Below are 18499 nucleotides of genomic sequence, written 5' to 3'. Positions count from 1 at the left end.
TCTATCCATTGAGGGAAGTGGGCTGTTAAAGTCCCTTACTGTTATTGTATTATTATCAATGAATTTTTTAATGTTTATTATTAGTTGATTTTTACATTTAGGTTCCTACAAGTTGGGGGCATAAATATTTACATTGTTAAATCTTCTTGGGGGATACACTCCTTTTGTTGATATAGGGCCCTTCTTCATCTCCTCTTACCGTGTTTGTTATAAAATCTAGTTTGTCTGATATAAGTATCACTACTCCAACTTTCTTTTCACACCCATTAGCATGATAGATTGTTCTCCATCCCCTCACTTTCAATCTGCAGATCTCTTTAGGTCTAAAATGAGTCTCTTGTAGGCACCATATAGATGTGTCTTCTTTTCTTTAATTCATTCTTATGCCCCTTGTCTTTCGTTTGGAGCATTTAGTCCAATTACATTCAGAGTGATTATTGAAAGATGAATTTAGTGCCATTGTGTTACCTCTAAAGTTGGTGTTTCTGGTGATGGTCTCTGTTTTTTTTCTGGTCTTTGTTGATTTTGGTCTTTCTTTCCCTTAAAATTTCTTGTAGGGCTAGTTAGTAGTCACTAACTCCTTTAATTTTTATTTGTCTGGAAACTCTTTATCTTTCCTCTTCTGAATGACAGCCTTGCTTGATAAAGCATTCTTTCTGCATATTTTGCTATTCAGCAGTTGAATATATCATGTCATTCTCTTCTGTCCTGCCACGTTTCTGTGGACAGATCTGTGAACCTGTTCTGTCTTCCATTGTAGGTTAAGGACTTTTTTCCCTTGTTGCTTTCAGGATTTGTTTCCTGTGTGTGTATTTTGTTAATTTGACTATGATATGTCTTAGTGATGGCTGGCTTTTGTTGAATGGGAATTATTTGTGCTTCTAGGATTTCGATGTCTCTTACCTTCCCCAGATTAGGGAAATTTTAGCTATACTTTGCTCAAATAAGCCTTCTCTTCCTTTTACTTTCTCTTCTTCTTCTGGCACTCCTTTGAGGTGAATATTAATGTGCTTTAAGAAGCCACTGAGTTCCCTAAGTCTACATTCATGATCCAATACCTTTCTTTCCCTCTTTTTTCAGCTTCATTATTTTCCATAATTTTATCTTCAGTACCACTGATTTGTTCCTCTGCTTCCTCCATCCTTGTTGTCATTGCATCCACTTGGTCTTGCATCTCGGTTATAGCATTTTTTTTAAATTTCTTCTCAACTAGTTTTTAGTTCTTTTATCTTTGCAGGAAGGAATTCTCTGTTGTCTTCTATGCTTTTCTCAAGCCCAGTTAGTATCCTTATGATTGTTGTTTTTAAATTCTGTTTCAGACATCTTACTTGTATCTGTGTTGATTAAATCATTAGCCATGACTTCTTTCTGTTCTTTCTTTGGGGATGAATTCCTTCATCTGTCATTTTGTCTGTGCAACTAGTTTTTTGTGTGATTATTAGGAAAATCTTTTTTTTTAAATTTTTGCTCCTGAGAGAAATGGCTACGGTAAAAAGTGGTCCAAAAAAAAAACCAAAAAAAAAAAACAACAAAAAACCCAAAAAACCAAAAAAACAAAACACACACAAAGGGAACCTAGATCCTATTTCCCTTAGAGCTGAAGCTTTGCAGCACCCTATGAATGGTAGAATTAGTATGTGCGAGTGGTTTGTGTTGTGTTTTATGAGGGTGAAGCCTGCCGCACAGATTCTCAGGTGAACTTGCCCTACTGGAGATACACCTGCAGGGTGCAGCGGGGTGGGGCTTGGTGTAAGTGGTTCTAGCCTACACTGTGTGGCACTGTTTTGCTCATTGAAGTTGGTCAGTGTTGATGGGCATGGAGGAAAATAGCATTGTCCTGTTCTTTCCTACCTCAAGCAGGAAATTTGTGCCCACCACTCTTCAGGAAGCCCTCACAGAAGAGCCAACAATTATCCCTCTTGTGTCCCTGGCTTCTGCCAGATCCCTGCCTTCACTCTGCCTGTGTCTGAACTGTCTGCCTGCCAGGTGGTACAGTACTCCTGTATTTTATCTCAGGTGTGCAGCTGGATTTCACAACTCCAAATATTAGAGATCCACCCTGTGAGGACCTGTGCTGACCCTCTCTGGGAGGGTCTCACTGCACTTTTGCCCTTTGCTGGTTTGTCCTGGAAATTGGTTTTACAACTGTGCAGTGGTTTAGAATTTATGGTGTTGTGCAGCCAAAACCTGGCACTGAGATTTGCTGCCCTCAGCCAGTGCATCTGTTCCTATGCTCGAGAATGGGGCAGCTCAATGGCACCTGGCTGGGTCTTTTGTCCCTGGAGAGGCCATGTCACCACTCCCATGTGCACTCCAAGTAGGGGAACTGTGTTTCTCCAGGTGATCCAGGGGCCAGGCTGCCTGCTCTCAGGTCTCTCCTCTCCTTCCTTACTAGAGCACCATCAAATCCTCCATGCACTACCCTGGTGATGGCACAGACCTCCAAAGCTTCAGATTTGTGCTCCATTACTTATGCAAACTTGCAGTGGGTGGTCAGCCCCTCTTTTCCCAGTCAGTGGTTTTGGGGAATAGTTTTTCTTCTGCAGTCTCCTGCACATGCTTTCACTCTTTCTGTCTTGTTCCTCCCTCCCTGATCAGGGCTCCTTCCTTTCGCAGCACCTGCAGTTCTTTTCTCCCCCAAATCAACTCCCCACAGCTCCTACCTTCCACAGTGTGGTCACTTTGCCACCTCAGGTTTGCCATGTCTTCTTGATGGATTGATGCTTTTATGATTATGCAATGACTCTCTTTGTCCCAAGTAGATTTCTTTGCTACTAAGTCCACTTTATCTGGTATTAATAGAGCCACTTTGGTTTATTTTTATGAATACTCATGTCACATATATTTTTCCATTATTTTCATTTCAGTCTACCTCTGTTATATTTGAAATGAGATTATTAAGAGTATTTAGTTGGGTCACAGTGTGTTTCTTTTTTCTCCTGTGTACTCTGTATTTTGTTTACTATTTTTAGACTATTTATACATAAATTAATTATTGATGTCTTAGGGTTTTTGTTTGCCATAACCCAGGTGTTTCTTTTTTGTTTTTGTTTTTGTTTTTTTTCTATGTTACTAATTCCTTTGTCTCTTCTTGCCTTCATCTGGGTATTTGGACATTTTGTAGATTACATTATGATTTATTTATAGTGTTTTAAAATATTTCTTTTTAAAGTATTTCCTACTATTATGGACTTTATACTATTTCAGTAAAATATTGAAACTGTTACTGTTTGGGTTCATTTATTCTCTGCACTTTTAAAATACAATTGATTAAATGTTCCTTTACATACGTTAAGTATCAGATAATATTGTATGATTTTTGTCTCAACAACCAAATAAGATTTAAGAAAATCATGAATGAAGAGATTACCCATTATATTTACCACTATATTAATCCATCTCCCCCTCACCCCACCCAATTCTTTATGATGCTCCAAGCCTTCATGTGATATTATCACCTTCGTTTTTTGGAATTTCTTTTTGACATTCTTTAGGGGACCTTTTAACATGTTTTTTAGTGATAGTTATTTTTAATATTTTTCTCTTTTAACTTTTATACTAGAATTAAAAGTAATTTACCCTCTACCATAATATTAATACAGCACTCAGCCTTTTCTATATATATAACTTTATATATATAAATCTCTCTACATATAACTATATATACATAACTTTATATGTATAAATCTATATGTATATAACTTTATATATATAACTTTGTATATATAATTTTGTGTGGGGGGAGGGTGGTGAGAACACTTAAGGTTTACTCTCAGCAAATTTCAAGTTTAGAACATGTTATTATTATTATTAATTAATTAATTTATTTTTTGAGAGGGAGAGAGATAGTGCATGAGTGGGGGAGGGGTATAACACATTATTTTTAAATACAGTCACCATGCTATACATTGGATCCCCAGAGCTTAATCATCTTATAACTTAAGGCTTATACCTTTTTTTAAAATATTTATTTTGAGAGAGAGAGCACGGGGTGGGGAGGGGCAGAGAGAGAGGGAGACACAGCATATGAAGCAGGCTCCAGGCTCCAAGCTGTTAGCATAGAGCTGGATGTGGGGCTCAAACCCACAAACCGTGAGATCATGACCTGAGCTGACATCGGAGGCTTAATCAACCCAGGCGCTCCAAGGCTTATACCTTTTGACTAGCATCTCTCCATTTCTCCCAACCCCCACCACCTGGTAACCAGCATTCTACTCTGTTTTAATGAGTTCAACTTTTTGTTTTTAGATTTCACACCTAAGTGAGATCTTACTGTATTTGTATTTCTCAGGTTGATTTCATTTTGTACAATGTCCTCTAGGTTCATCCATGTTGTTGTAAGTGGCAGAATTTCCTTCTCTCTCATGGGTGAATGATATTCACACACATACATAACACATTTTCTATGCCCATTCATCCATCCTTGAAAACTTCGGTTGTTTCCATATAATGGGTATTGTGAATATTCCTGCAATGAACATATGAATGGAGATATCTCTTTGAGAAATTGATTTCCTTCCTTTTGGATGTATATCTAGAAGTGAGATTGCTGAATCATAGTTCAGTTTTGTTTTTAATTTTTTGAGCAATCTCCATATTATTTTCCATTATGACCATACTCATTTACATTCTTACTGACCACATACAATGGTTCCCTTTTCTCCACATCCTTGCCAACACTTGTTATCTCTTGTCTTTTTGATAAAAAGCCACCCTGTTGGGTAAGAAGTGATATCTCATTGTTTTGATTTGCATTTCCTCATGATTAGTGATGTTGAGCACCTTTTTATATACCTGTTGTATATCTTCTTTGGAGAAACATCTTTTCATGTCTTTTGCTCATTTATTATTGGATTATTTGTTTTTCTGCTGTTGAGTTATAGAAATACCTCATATATTTTGGTTAACCTCTTACAGATATGTGGTTTGCAAATATTTTCTCCCAATACATATATTGCCTTTTCATTTTGTTGAGTATTTCCTTTGCTGTGCAGAAACTTTTTAGTTTGATGCAATTCCATTTAAAACTTTTTGTTTTTCTTTCCTGTGATTTTCATGTCAAAGCCAAAAACTGATTGCCAAGACCAACATCAAGGAGGTTTTCCTGTGTTTCTTCTAGTTTTATGGCTTTATATCTTTAAGTCTTTAATCCATTTCAAGTTAATTTTTGTAAGTGGTGTAAGGTAGGGGTCCAATATAATTGTTTTGCATTTGGATATTTAGTTTTTTTCACCATTTATTAAAGAGACTATCCTTTCCCCATTGTGTGTTTTTGGTACCCTTGTGAAAGATTAGTTGATGTTCTATGTGTGGGTATATATCTAGGCTCTTAATTCTGTTCTGTTCTTCTATCTGTTGTTTTTTTAAGCCAATATCATAATTTTCTGATTACGGTAGATTTGCCATAGAGTTTGAAATCAGGAATTGTGATTCCTCAGCTTTCTCCAGATTGCTTTGGCTATTTGGATTCTTTGGCTCCATAAAAATTTTAGTTTTTTTTTTTTCTGGTTCTGTGAAGAATTCCAGTGAATTAGGGATTGTGTTGATTTGTAGATTGCTTTAGGTAGTATGGACATTTAATAATATTTTTTTTTAAGTTCATGAATGCAGGATATCTTACTATTGCATCTTCATCAGTTTCTTTCATCACTGTATTATAGTTTATAGGGTATAGATCTTCCTTTATTAAATTTTTTCCTTTTTTATTCTTTTGGGTGCTATTATAAATGGGTTTGCTTTTAAAGCAAGTTTATTAGTTTTAAATTTGTTAGTGTATAGAATCAAGTGATTTTTACATGTTGATTTTGTCCTGTGAAACATTACTGATTTTTCTTTTTTAACCTGTTTCTGTAATTGCTTACCTTACATTACTTCATTTTTGAATGTTGAACCAGCTTTGCATACTTTAGACAAATCCAAGTTGTTGATGATTTATAATTATTTTTATTAATTGTTGGACTTGATTTGCTAATATGTTGCTAAGGATTTTTTCATATATGTTCATGAGAGACATTGGTCTGAAGTTTTCTTTTAATATTTTTGACTGGTATTAGGATAATACTGTCCCCACAGAATGAGTGAGAAAGTATTCCCTCTGCTTCTATACTCTGAAAGAATTTGTAGAGAATTGGTATAATTTCTTCCTTAAATGTTTGGAGGAGTTCAACAATGAACCCATCTGGTCCTTGTGCATTCTGTTTTGGAAGATTATTAATTTTATATTTGATTAATAAATACAGACCCATTCAGATTGTCTATTTCATCTTGTGTGAGGGTTGACGAATTGTGTTCTTCAAGGAGTTGGTCCATTTCAGCTACATTTTCAAATTTGTGGGTGAGGAGTTGCTCATCATATTCCTATATTATCTTTTTAGTACTTATGGGATCCATAGTTATGCTGCCTTTTTAATTTTGATATTAGTAATTATTTTCTCTCATTTAAGTTAGACTGTGTGGCTAGAGGCTTATTGATTTTATTGATATTTTCAAAGAACCAGCTTGTGGTTTTATTCATTTTCTGTGTTGATTTCCTGTTTTCAGTATCTTATAATTTCCTTTTTTTTAGTTTACTTTGGATTCAATTTGCTCTTCTTTTTTTAGTTACTTAAGGGGGAAACTTAGATTGTTGATTTTAGATCTTTCTTCTTTTTAAATATATGCATTAAATGCTATAGATTTCCCCCTAAACACTATTTTTGCTGCTTCCCATAAATTTGAAAAGCTGTGTTTTATTTCTATTTAGTTAAAAAATTTTTTTGACATTTCTTTTTTGATCTGTGTGTCCTTTAGAAGCATGAAGTTTTTTAAAATTTTCTTTTATTTTGATAGCACACATGCATGAGCTGGGGAGGGAGGAGCAGAGAGAAAGGGAGAGAGACAGACAGACAGATGGAGAGAATCCCAAGCAGGCTCTGTGCTGACAGTATGGGAGTTCAAACTCACGAACAGAGAGATCATGACCTGAATCAAAAGCAAGAGTTGGACGCTTAACAACTGAGCCACTCAAACATCACGGGAAGCATGTGTTTGGGATTTTCCAGCTATCTTCTTGTTATTGACTTGTAATTCCATTGTGGTCTAATAGCAGACATTGTATTATTTCTATTCTTTTAAGTTGCTAGTGTGCTTTTTATGGCTCGGAATGTCTGTCTTGGTGAGTGTTCCATATGAACTTGATAAAAATGTGTATTCTGCTATTTTTGGATGAAGTAGTCTATAGATGTCAGTTATATCCAGTTGATTGATGATGTTGCTGAGTTCAACTGTGTCCACTTTCAAATTATACTGTATCATATCACAAGTAGTGTGAGTCCCTTATAATAAAAAATAACCCTAGCTCTTTCCTCCCATCCCTTGTATCATTGCTTTCATTCACTTTACTTACATATAAGCATATTATATATATATGAAATATGAATATAAAATGTATATATGATATATAAGGTGTCCATATAAACATATGTAGTTAAATACATTGTTTCTATTATTTGAACAATTTTTATATCAGTTAAGGATAAGAAAAAAGTTTTTATTTTCCTATCATATTCCCTTATCGGCAGTCTGCCTTTATGTAGATTTAGGTTTCTGACCTATATCATTTTCCTTTTATATATAGGATTTTTTCAAAATATTTCTTGAAAACAAGTCTGCTGGCAATAAATTCCCTCAATTTTTGTTTGTCTCATAAATTCTTTACTTCTTTCTTTTTGAAGGATAATTTTGCAAGATATAGAATCCTTGGCAGGGTGTTTTTTCTCTCATTGCTTTAAATATTTTGCTTTAATCTTTTCTTGTGTGCATGCTTTATGAAGAGAAATCTTATGTAATTCTTATTATTGTTCTTCTATAGTTAGAAGTCTTTTCCCTCTGGCTTCTTTTAGGACTTTTTCTTTATATTTGATTTTCTGTAGTTTGAAAATGATGTTCCAAGGTGTAGTGGGTTTTATTTGTTTGTTTGTTTTTTTTAATTCTGTGTGGAATTCTGTGAGCTTTTTGGATCTGTGATTTGGTGTCTGACATTAATTTGGGGAAATTGTCAGTTATTATTGTTCAAATATATCTTCTGCTCCTTTCTCTTTTTCTTCTCTTTCTGGTATTCCCATCATGTGTATGTTACAACTTTTGTGGTTGTACTGTAGTCTTTGAATATATTCTTCTGTTTTAGTCTTTTTTTTTCTTTTCAGATTTTAAAGTTTTGTTGATATATCCTCAAGTGCAGAGATTCTTTCCTCAGGAAAGGTACACTTCATTTCTGTTATGGTGTTTTTTCATCTCTAGCATTTATTTTTGGTGCTTTCTGAGGATTTCTATCTTTCTGATTACATTGGCCATCTATTTTTACACAGTGTCTAGTTTATCCATTAGAGCATTTAGTATAATAATAAATATCATTCTAACATTCATGGCATGTCTGTTTCTGATACTTGCTCTGTCTTTTCAAATTGTGTTTTTGCCTTTGGTATTTTTTCTCAATAGCTGGACATGATGTAGCAGGTGAAAGGAACTGCTATAAATATGCCTTCAGTAATGTAGTGGTCAGCTGTGAGGAGAGAAGTGTTCTTTAGTCATATGATTAACTTTCAGTGTTTTACTTGGCCTGTGCCTCTGGAATATGCACATCACAAATCTTTCTCAGTTTTTCTTTTTCTTCCTCCTTAGGTGGGGCAGAATGGCCCAAGTGGGCTGGAGTTGGGTATTTCTCTTCCCCAGGTCAGTTGGGCTTTGATAATACCCCAGTAAGTTAGTCTGTTTGCTACTCAGACCTGTCTTTAAGTTGATATTTTTCTTATGCTTGATCTAGTCTGCTGTTGAAACTTTCTAGTGAATTTTCCTATCTCTTTTTTAAATTATTAATTTGTTTGTCACTCATTATCAGGGAAATACAAATCAAAACCACACTGAGATACCACCTCACACCGGGAAGAGTGGCTAAAATGAACAACTCAGGAAACAACAGATGCTGGCGAGGATGTGGAGAAACTGGAACCCTCTCGCACTGTTGGTGGGAATGTAAACTGGTGAAGCTGCACTGGAAAACAGTGAGGAGGTTCCTCAAAAAATTAAAAATATAACTGCCCTATGATCCAGGAATAGCACTACTAGGAATTTATGCAAGGGATACAGGAGTGTTGATTCATAGAGGCACGTGTACCCTAATGTTTATAGCAGCACTTTCAACAATAGCCAAATTATGGAAAGAGCCTAAATGTCCATCAACTGATGAATAGATAAAGAAGATGTGGTTCATATGTACAATGGAATACTACTTGGCAATGAGAAAGAATGAAATCCTGCCATTTGCAGCAATGTGGATGGAGTTGGAAGGTATTATGCTGAGTGAAATAAGTCAGTCAGAGAAGGACAGATATCATGTTTTACCTCATAATGTGGATCTTGAGAAACTTAACAGAGGGCCATGGGGGAAGAGAAGGGGAAAATAGTTACAAACCATAAGAGACTCTTAAATACTGAGAACAGGTTGAGGGCTAATTGGGGGGTGGGGGAGAGGGGAAACTGGGTGATGGGCATTGAGGAGGGCACTTGTTGGGATGAGCACTGGGTGCTGGATGTAAGTGATGAACCACGGGAGTCTACCCCAAAAAGCCAAGAGCACACTTTACACACTGTATGTTAGCCAATTTGACAATAAATTATATTAAAAACAAAAAGAAAAAAAAATCTTACTTTGTTCATGCATTGTTCTCTTGACCTCAGTGTGTATCTTTATGAGAGTTATTTTTTTATTGAGGTATAATTGGCATTAACATTATATCAGGTTCAGATGTTCAACATGATTCAGTATTTGTATATGTTGTCAAATCATTACCACAGTTATTCTAGTTAACATCCATCACCATACAGTTACTGGGTTTTAAGATATACTCTCTTAGCAACTTTCAAATAGACAATATAGTATAATATAGAATAATTAACTGCAGTCACTGTACTGTACATTATATCCCCATTGCTTAGTATTTTGTAGCTGGAAGTTTGTGTCTGAGAGTTCTTTTTAACTTCTCTTTAATGTTAATCATTTAAGTTCATTTCAATAGGGTCAATTTCTGGAGATTTATCTTGTTCCTTGTTTGAAACATTTTTTTCCTGATTCTTCATTTTACTTGACTCACTGTTTGGGTTGTTGGCTCATAGTCAAAGCAGTCACCTCTCCCAGTCTTCACCAACTGGCCTTATGCAGTTGTGGACTCCCCAAATCAGCCTTGCCATTGATTTTGGGGGCCTCTACTAACTTTTTCTTTCTTCAGGTAGAAACAGGCACCTGTTTTTGTCCTGCTGTCTCTGTGCAGGGTAGGAAGGAGGATCAAAGGTATCTACCATTCCAAACTGCTGTCTCTGGTCTCTAGATTGTAGAGGCAACTAGATTGTACCAGGTCTATCTGCTCCAGGATTGGTGAGACAGATGCGATTTCTATGAGCAGTTTTGGTGGAGTGGGGCACTGCATGCATGGATAAACTTTTTCCTTCTCTAGTGAAAAGCAGAAAGCTAGAATTTGCATTAACTTACTCTGTGCTGAGTGTGGGTATTGCAGATCAATTATGTGTAACTAGTCCAAGTCACCACCTTTATTTTTGCCTGGGTTGCTAGCTGTGCTGAACTCATCAGGGCTCCAAGACTGGTGACACAGTTCTTTTGGTAGCCCCTTCAGAAAAATTGGGGCACTTGACATGTGAAAAATCCCTTTCCTTCCCTGGTCAAGCTGGGAGCCGAAGGGTCTCTTTGTGATCATATGGCAGTGCCCTGGACAGTGTCCGTGGTGTAAGGTATACCAAATCTCCATACTGGCTTTAATGAGTCTGATTTTGCATTCTCCTAGAGTGGTGCAGAAGCCTTTCAATTAGTTTTTGATTAATCATAAAGAGAATTTGTCCATGTATTACTGCTAAATTGGTGTATTTGTTCTATGGTAGGGGGTCCAGGGCTTCCTACTCTATCTTCCTGACCAGAATTTCAGCCTTTATTTCTCTGAGTACTTTTCAACTCCACTTTCTTTCTGTTTTCTTTCTTGGATTCTGATATATATTTTAGATCTGTATTGTTCCACAGCTTATTTGAGGCTCTAGGATTTTCTTAGCTCATTTTTCTGTTTCATATATTGGATAAATTCCACTGATCTGTCCTCAAGTTCAGAGATTCTAACCCTTGTCATCTCCACTTTACTTTTGAGCCTATCCTAATACTTTATTTGCTTTCTTTGTGGCTTTTATTTCTATTCTGTCATTTCTTTCAAGATAATTTGTAATTGTTCACTGAAGCAGTTCTCCATGGCTGGTTTAAAATCTTATCTGCTAGTTCCAACATGTGTCTCATATCAATATTGGCATCAGTTGGTTGCTTTCTCTCTCTCTCTCTCTCTTTTTTTTTTTTTCAGTTCTTGATATAGTGGGTGATTTTCGCTTGTGTCCTTGATATTTAAGTCTTCTTTTTTTGAAGGCAGTCACCCAGTTTAAGTTTAGATTTAGAGTGTGTTGTTTGAATGATAATTTAGCTTTCTTGTAGGTTTTAAAGTTATTCTGTTGTGCTTTGTTCTTCTAGCTCTACTGGACCTCTGCTATTGCAGCCTTTCGTGGTAAGAGGTATTACCTGTGCCACTGCCTCTCAGTGAGGAAAGTTCCTATCTGGAACGAATGGAAATAATATGTATGGCAGCTAGTAATGTATAATAACAACATATAAACAAATTCATAGGAAAGAATGTGAATCATAATAGCATAGCATTAGCAAAGGAACAGACTGACTGTAGAATCACTAGAATTTTAAGGGGAGAGATGGGAATATTCACTGAAAGAGAGTATTAGGGGAGAACCTGGGAAGACTAATGCTGTGAAAGTCCATGGAGAGGAGGGGTTGGAATAAGATGATAAACATGGTGAGATATTACAGAGAAATAAAAAAAAAAAAGAAATATCATTTAAGATACTTTTGGGTAACTTAAAAAATAAGTGAAATGTTCAGATTTGAAGTCAAATTACTACTGTGAGATACATAAAGTTAGTAGTTATAAACTATACATTCAAGAAATGTGGCTTAGAAAGAAAAGATGCAGTAAAGGAAGTTGAAAAAAAATTAGAATTATAGCAAAGGTTATCTGGGGAAGGATAAGAGTCATGATTATTCTTAATCAAAAAGAGTTAAGAGGAAGAGATTGCAAGTAATGCAATATCTGGTGGATAATATGGTAATGGCTACATCTGAATGTTTGATGATGTTTAGGAAGTAAGGATAAACCAAAAACTTTATTTACAAATCATTCATGCACTTGTTGTGATGAGCGCTGGATGTTGTATAGAAGTATTGAATCACTGTGTTGTGCACCTGAATCTAATATTACACTGTGTGTTAACTAACTGAATTTAAATAAAAACTTAAAAAAAACCCAATTATTCATGAATGTATCTTCATATACTCCTCTTTAGGGCCATTGCCTTTATCAAGGATACGCTGCAGAGGTTCCAAAATCAGTTGTGACACTTAGCACTTGTTCTGGACTCAGGTAATGGCATTTTCTAGAGATGAACATGATTGAAAATCTTGTGTGGTCTTAAAAAATTTTTTTTTAAGTTTATTTATTTTTGAGAGACAGAGACAAAGATAGAGACAGAGCGTGAATGGGGGAGGGGCAGACAGAGAGAGAGAGAGAGAATCTGAAGCAGGCTCCAGGCTCAGAGCTGTCAGCACAGAGCCTGAAGTGGGGCTTGAACCCGTGAACTGCAAGATCATGACTTCAGCTGAAGTTGGACGGTTAACTGACTGAGCCACCCAGGCGTCCCCAAAATCTTGTGTGATCTTTTAATTTTCAGAAACATCTTGAAGGATAGAATGAAGACAAAGAAAATAGAGACTTTGATTGTGTTTCTTCCCATATACTTTCTTTTCCTCCTTCTCTTTTTTAATCACTGTCCCAGGCATGCAGTGATAATACTTATGCAGAAATAGCTTCCACTAACTAGTTTGAAGAATATTCAAATTTCTTAGTCACACTAGAACCACAGTGACTCCAAATGGCATAATAGAGAGAAGCTATAAAATTGTGTTTGAAAGTTTATCAAAGTACAAAGAGATGATTCTTAGATATTAGACCATAAGCACCACTGTTAAATTTCTATAAAATTTTTTATTTAATGGTGATTTACATTTCTCAGTGGGTACTCTATATTAATTATCTTTTTATTTCTTTTTTATGTGTTTAAATATTTAGGGGATTATTGCAGTTGGAGAACGTCAGTTATGGCATTGAACCATTGGAATCTGCAGCTGCATATGAGCATATGCTTTATCAAATAAAGAATAATAAAATTGAGTTTTTGCCCTTACAAGAAAATTATCCCACGACCCAAGTGGTAGATCAGTCCTACCGGATACTTGTGAAATCAGAAGTAAGTAACCACTTAATTGTGATCTTCACTTGTGTTATCTTTGATAAATTTATTCACATTGGAATGTGTTACATTTGGAAAGCAGATTTAAACTGATATTGATTATATTAAAATTTTCAATTGTAAGATATTTATTTTAAATATATTTTTGGGGTGCCTGGGTAGCTCAGTTGGCTGGGTGTCAGACTTCGGCTCAGGTCATGAACTCACCATCCATGAGTTCGAGCCCCGCATCAGGCTCTATGCTGCCAGCTCAGAGCCTGGAGCCTGCTTCAGATTGTGTCTCCCCCTCTCTCTGCCCCTCCCCTGCTCACTCTCTGTCTCTAAAAAAAAAAAATGAATAAACGTTAAAAATAATTTTAAATATATTTTTATGTTTAGACATATGATATATAGAAAATGTAATAGATTTAAACATAATTAAACAATAAAAATTCTCACATTTTCCTAATTGCAAGTATATTGATGCATATATACATATTTGCATTGTTATTGAATTAACATTCTACTAATATAATGTTACACAAATTTGCTGATTATTTCTTTCTCAGAATTTTCCTTGCCAATACATTTTTTCTTTGTAGCAAAGTGTTATTTTGATAGAAAATTTAAAAGTGGAAAAGTGGCAAGAAATTGTCCTAAATCTCATTGTCTATAGAGAGATAGTGCTTTTGGAGTATTGGAGTATTTGTTCCAATTCTTTTAATATATCTAATTATAAATGTAGATCTATAAGTATATAGATTTTTAAAAAATTTATTTAAATTCTAGTTAATTAACATATAGTGTAGTATTGGTTTCAGGGGTAGAAGCCAGTGGTTCATCACTTATATATAACACCCAGTGCTCATCCCAACAAGTGCCCTCCTTAATGTCCATCACCCATTTAGCCCATCCCCCTACCCAACACCCCGCCAGCAACCCTCAGTTTGTTTTCTGTTTTTAAGAGTTTCTTATGGTTTGCCTCCCTCTCTGTTTTTATCTTATTTTTCATTTCCTTCCCCTATGTTCAACTGTTGTGTTTCTTAAATTCCACATATGAGTGAAATCATATGATATTTGTCTTTCTCTGACTGACATATTTTGCTTAGCATGGTACACTCACTCTACTTCCATCCACGTTGTTGCAAATGACAAGATTTCCTTCTTTTTGATCACTCACTAGTATTCGATTGTATATATACACCACAACTTTATCCAACCATCAGTTGAAGGGCATTTGAACTTTTTCCATTAGTTGGCTATTGTTGATAGCACTGCTATAAACATTGGGGTGCATGTGCCTCTTAAATGTAACATGATTTAATGATAAGTAAAAAATATGCATTATCCTTTTAATAGCAAACAGGAAATTTAAAATGCGCATTATCTTTTAATAGCAAAAAGGAAATTTCAAAGTGGAGTAAATTTCCTTTTTGTTGTTAAAAGGATAATGCACATTTTTACTTACCGTTAAATTATATTACACTTATTATTACTTTAAATTAAATATATTGGTTAACATCTATTAAAATATTAAATAAACACATATGTAAGGAAAATAAGAATGGATTCTATGCCATTTTCTAGAGGTAAATGAAATTGTGGAATCCACTGCAATCATTTTGATGTGTACCCTTTTGTACTTAAATATGTTACAAAATTATGTCATATTTTGTGTTTTTATTTTTTTTAATGTTTATTTATTTATTTTGAGAGAGAGTGCTCATGCACAAGCAGGAGGGAAGGGCAGAGATAGAGGAGAGAGAGAATCCCAAACAGGCTTCTCATTGTCAGCACAACCCCAATGCAGGGCTCAATCTCAGGAACTGTAAGATCATGACCTGAGCTAAAATCAAGAGTTGGATGTTTAACCGACTGAGCCACCCAGTCACCTGGCTTTTTGATATCTATCTATCTATCTATTTATTTTACCTATACATACATGTGTATATATATATATGGAGATATATATATATATGGATATATATGAATCCCTGTCTACATATTCTCATCATGATTGGATATCACATTAAAGAGAAGCAGGGACGCCTGGGTGGCTCAGTTGGTTGAGCGTCTGACTTTGGCTCAGGTCATGATCTCAGTTCGTGGGTTCGAGCCCCACATCAGGCTCTGTGCCGACTGCTTCCTCAGAGCCTGGAGCCTGTTTCAGATTCTGTGTCTCCTTCTCCCTCTGCCCCTCCCCCGCTCATGCTTTGTCTCGCTTTGTTTCTCAAAATAAATGTAAAGAGAAGCAAAACAAAATAGTAATGAGTGGTACTTAAACTGAATTTATGATGAACTCCATCTCATTGTTGCTTTAATTTGAGTGTATTTATTTTGTCAAAGATATTGGTACATATACAGATTAATAAAACTGCCCTTTTAGAAACTCATAAAATTATAAAATATAATCATATATAGGGATGACCCCCAACTTTATGCCAGCTCTGGAAACCATCTGCATGTTTTTTTTTTAAATTTTTTTTATTGTTTTAATGTTTATTTATTTTTGAGACAGAGAGAGACAGAGCATGAACGGGGGAGGGTCAGAGAGAGGGAGACACAGAATCTGAAACAGGCTCCAGGCTCCAGGCTCTGAGCTGTCAGCACAGAGCCCAACGCGGGCTCGAACTCATGGACCGCGAGATCATGACCTGAGCCGAAGTCCGCCGCTTAACCGACTGAGCCACCCAGGCGCCCCCCATCTGCATGTTTAATACAACACTGGGTACAATTGAAGACAATTTTTGCCACTGAAATAGAATACTATCACATAAGTAAATTGAAAAACTTTAAAGGATTCCATGAATACTCTTCTGTGGCAGAGGAAGACCCTAAGAGATGGACATAAGTTTGGAAAAAGACCCCCTCCAGTGAATCAGCAATAAGACAGAGATTAGATAAGATAAGATAGAGATAATATACCTTCCATTGCCTTGATTTGAATTACAAGTCTGTCCATTTTAGCCACAAAAACTTTGGCGAGTAACATAATCTATGTTTAAATTCCTTATCTGTAAAAAACTGATAATAAAAATAATATCTAACTCATACAGTTATTTCAAAGATTAAGTACATTTATAGATAGAAATTCCTTAGCATAGTATATAGACAAGTAACATCCCAGTAAAAATCACTACTACTATTATTATTTGCTCACCATATTTTCTAATGTTGTGGGGAAAGGTAATTGGAAGTAATTATGGAAAGTTTGGGTACAAACAAAATGTAATAATGAAGTAAAATAGAGATAAACATTTCAGCACCTAAGAAGAAACCAGGGATGTCATTTCAGGAATGGAGATAAATATTTGTATGTATTTGGGAATTTTATATCTTTTATGAAGTAACTTGACAATTGCTTTTCATCCTGAATTTGATACACTTAAATCTATAGGTTTAGTTAAACATGTTTTCACATGATTAATGCTTTTATGAGCACAAAAAAAGAAAGTGAATATCTTCAGTCAAAGCAACAGAAAAAAATAACATAAAAGTTTCTGTTTTAAGCATATTTTAACATTCATGAAAGTAAACACAGATACACTTATAAACAAGGTAAATACCTTCATTATAATCCAGAGTTGAAAAGTAGAAGAGAAACCAAACAATATACTATAAAGGTTTTATCTATTAAAAGAATATTAAACACATGTCTTTACCCCCCTGCCCCTTTTTAAAAACCCACTGAAATGAAAAGGAAGTTTTAAACCAGCATAAACATACAAACACAAAGAAAACAGGAGAGGAGTAATAACAATGGACATTGGAGATAGCTGATTTAGTGCCCCAAATTTGAATTCTAAACTGGGTAATTCGGATAAGCTATTGGAACCTTGACATGTACTGCAGTACTATTCAAATGTTTTTGGAATTGCCTGTCCAGTTGCCCTAGGAAGTGATTTTAAAGGTGGGCCCAAGAAGATAATTCGTTGAAAATAAATTGTATAAGTATTTAGCAACCTTGGCTTCCTGTACTAATCAGTTGGAGACTGACATAATTGAAAGCTGTTTTCTTTGGGGAGTCTCTGAAATGGGGACACCACACACAGATGTTCTATTGTATTTCCAGGTGGAAGAGGAATATCATACTGAAACTGGTGTGTTTAAATTAAACTTGGCACATTGGATATTGGGAACCAGGCTTACACATTCTAAGAATTGTATTGGAAGACCCCTCTTCAGGAAGGAATTAAACTAGCCAAAAGAATCAAAACTAATCATATCGACAGGGTTTTCTCTGCCAACAACCCAGACACATTGCTTTCTCTGAAAAAAATATCCTGTAAATTCCATTTATGGTCATAGGGATGTGGGAATAAACTGTTAAATACTCAATTGCTAATATATGAAGGGGCCCTAGACATATGATGAAACAATTTAATATGGAAGATAGAGACATGAAAAAACAAATTTTTAAAGCTTGAGGTATCAAAGAATACAGAGGGTGAAGAAAACAAAATGGCAATATCCTCAGAGGAATAAGGGAAAATATTTCATCTATAAATTTAAGAATAGAGTGCTATTTAAAAAATTACATTCAGCCTGTAATTGTTCTTAGAAATTTAAAATTATGATAATAAAAATGAAAAAAAAAGAGAAACCTCAATAGGAAGTTCACAAAATAAAATTTTAGAAATCACACAAAAAGTAAAGTATAAAGACAAATGACAGGGAAATTTGAAAGATAAGAAATTAAAATAAAATAAGAATTCGGGTGATACAATAGGAGTCCCAGTATGAATAAAGAGAGGAAATAAAGAATTGAATAAATCACAAAATAATCCAAGAAAAATTCTCAGAATTATTTAAGGTGAGTTTCTGTACTGATATTTAAAAATCGGGTTTCTTATATAGTCAAGATGCAGAATAGCCTGAAATTTCCTAGCAGCAATACTGGAATTTGAAAGACAATACCACAATTACTTAAAGTGAGGCAAAGTAATTTCCAGTCTGTAATTCTGTACCAACCCAGAACTACATAAGTGAAATTTTTTGATTGAAACTATTTCTTTTCCTCCTAATGTGACATGTTCTTACCCCCAAAATGAAACAAATAATTAAGCAGAAACAAAGAGACCCTAATCTCACCCTGACTGAAGATAGTAACCAAAAGCAATCACAA

At 35.1% G+C, this 18499-nt stretch overlaps 1 protein-coding gene and 1 non-coding gene across 3 annotated transcripts in view; both read left to right on the top strand.

Annotated features, from left to right (window-relative positions):
* Positions 1-18499, top strand: part of LOC122217600 (A disintegrin and metallopeptidase domain 3-like) — a 137345-nt gene that overhangs the window by 27015 nt on the left and 91831 nt on the right. For both annotated transcript variants that reach the window (XM_042934779.1, XM_042934778.1), the window contains exons 5-6: positions 12433-12509; positions 13215-13392. In XM_042934779.1, coding sequence (XP_042790713.1) covers positions 12433-12509; positions 13215-13392 — 255 coding nt within the window. The remainder of the gene's footprint in view (positions 1-12432; positions 12510-13214; positions 13393-18499) is intronic.
* On the top strand, positions 15422-15504 carry TRNAQ-UUG. The gene has a single exon. It is a non-coding gene; the product is annotated as a tRNA-Gln (tRNA).

The sequence above is a fragment of the Panthera leo genome, chromosome B1 (assembly GCF_018350215.1).
Source record: "Panthera leo isolate Ple1 chromosome B1, P.leo_Ple1_pat1.1, whole genome shotgun sequence".
Lineage (NCBI taxonomy): Eukaryota > Metazoa > Chordata > Mammalia > Carnivora > Felidae > Panthera > Panthera leo.
This window is presented reverse-complemented; position numbering and strand designations above follow the sequence as displayed.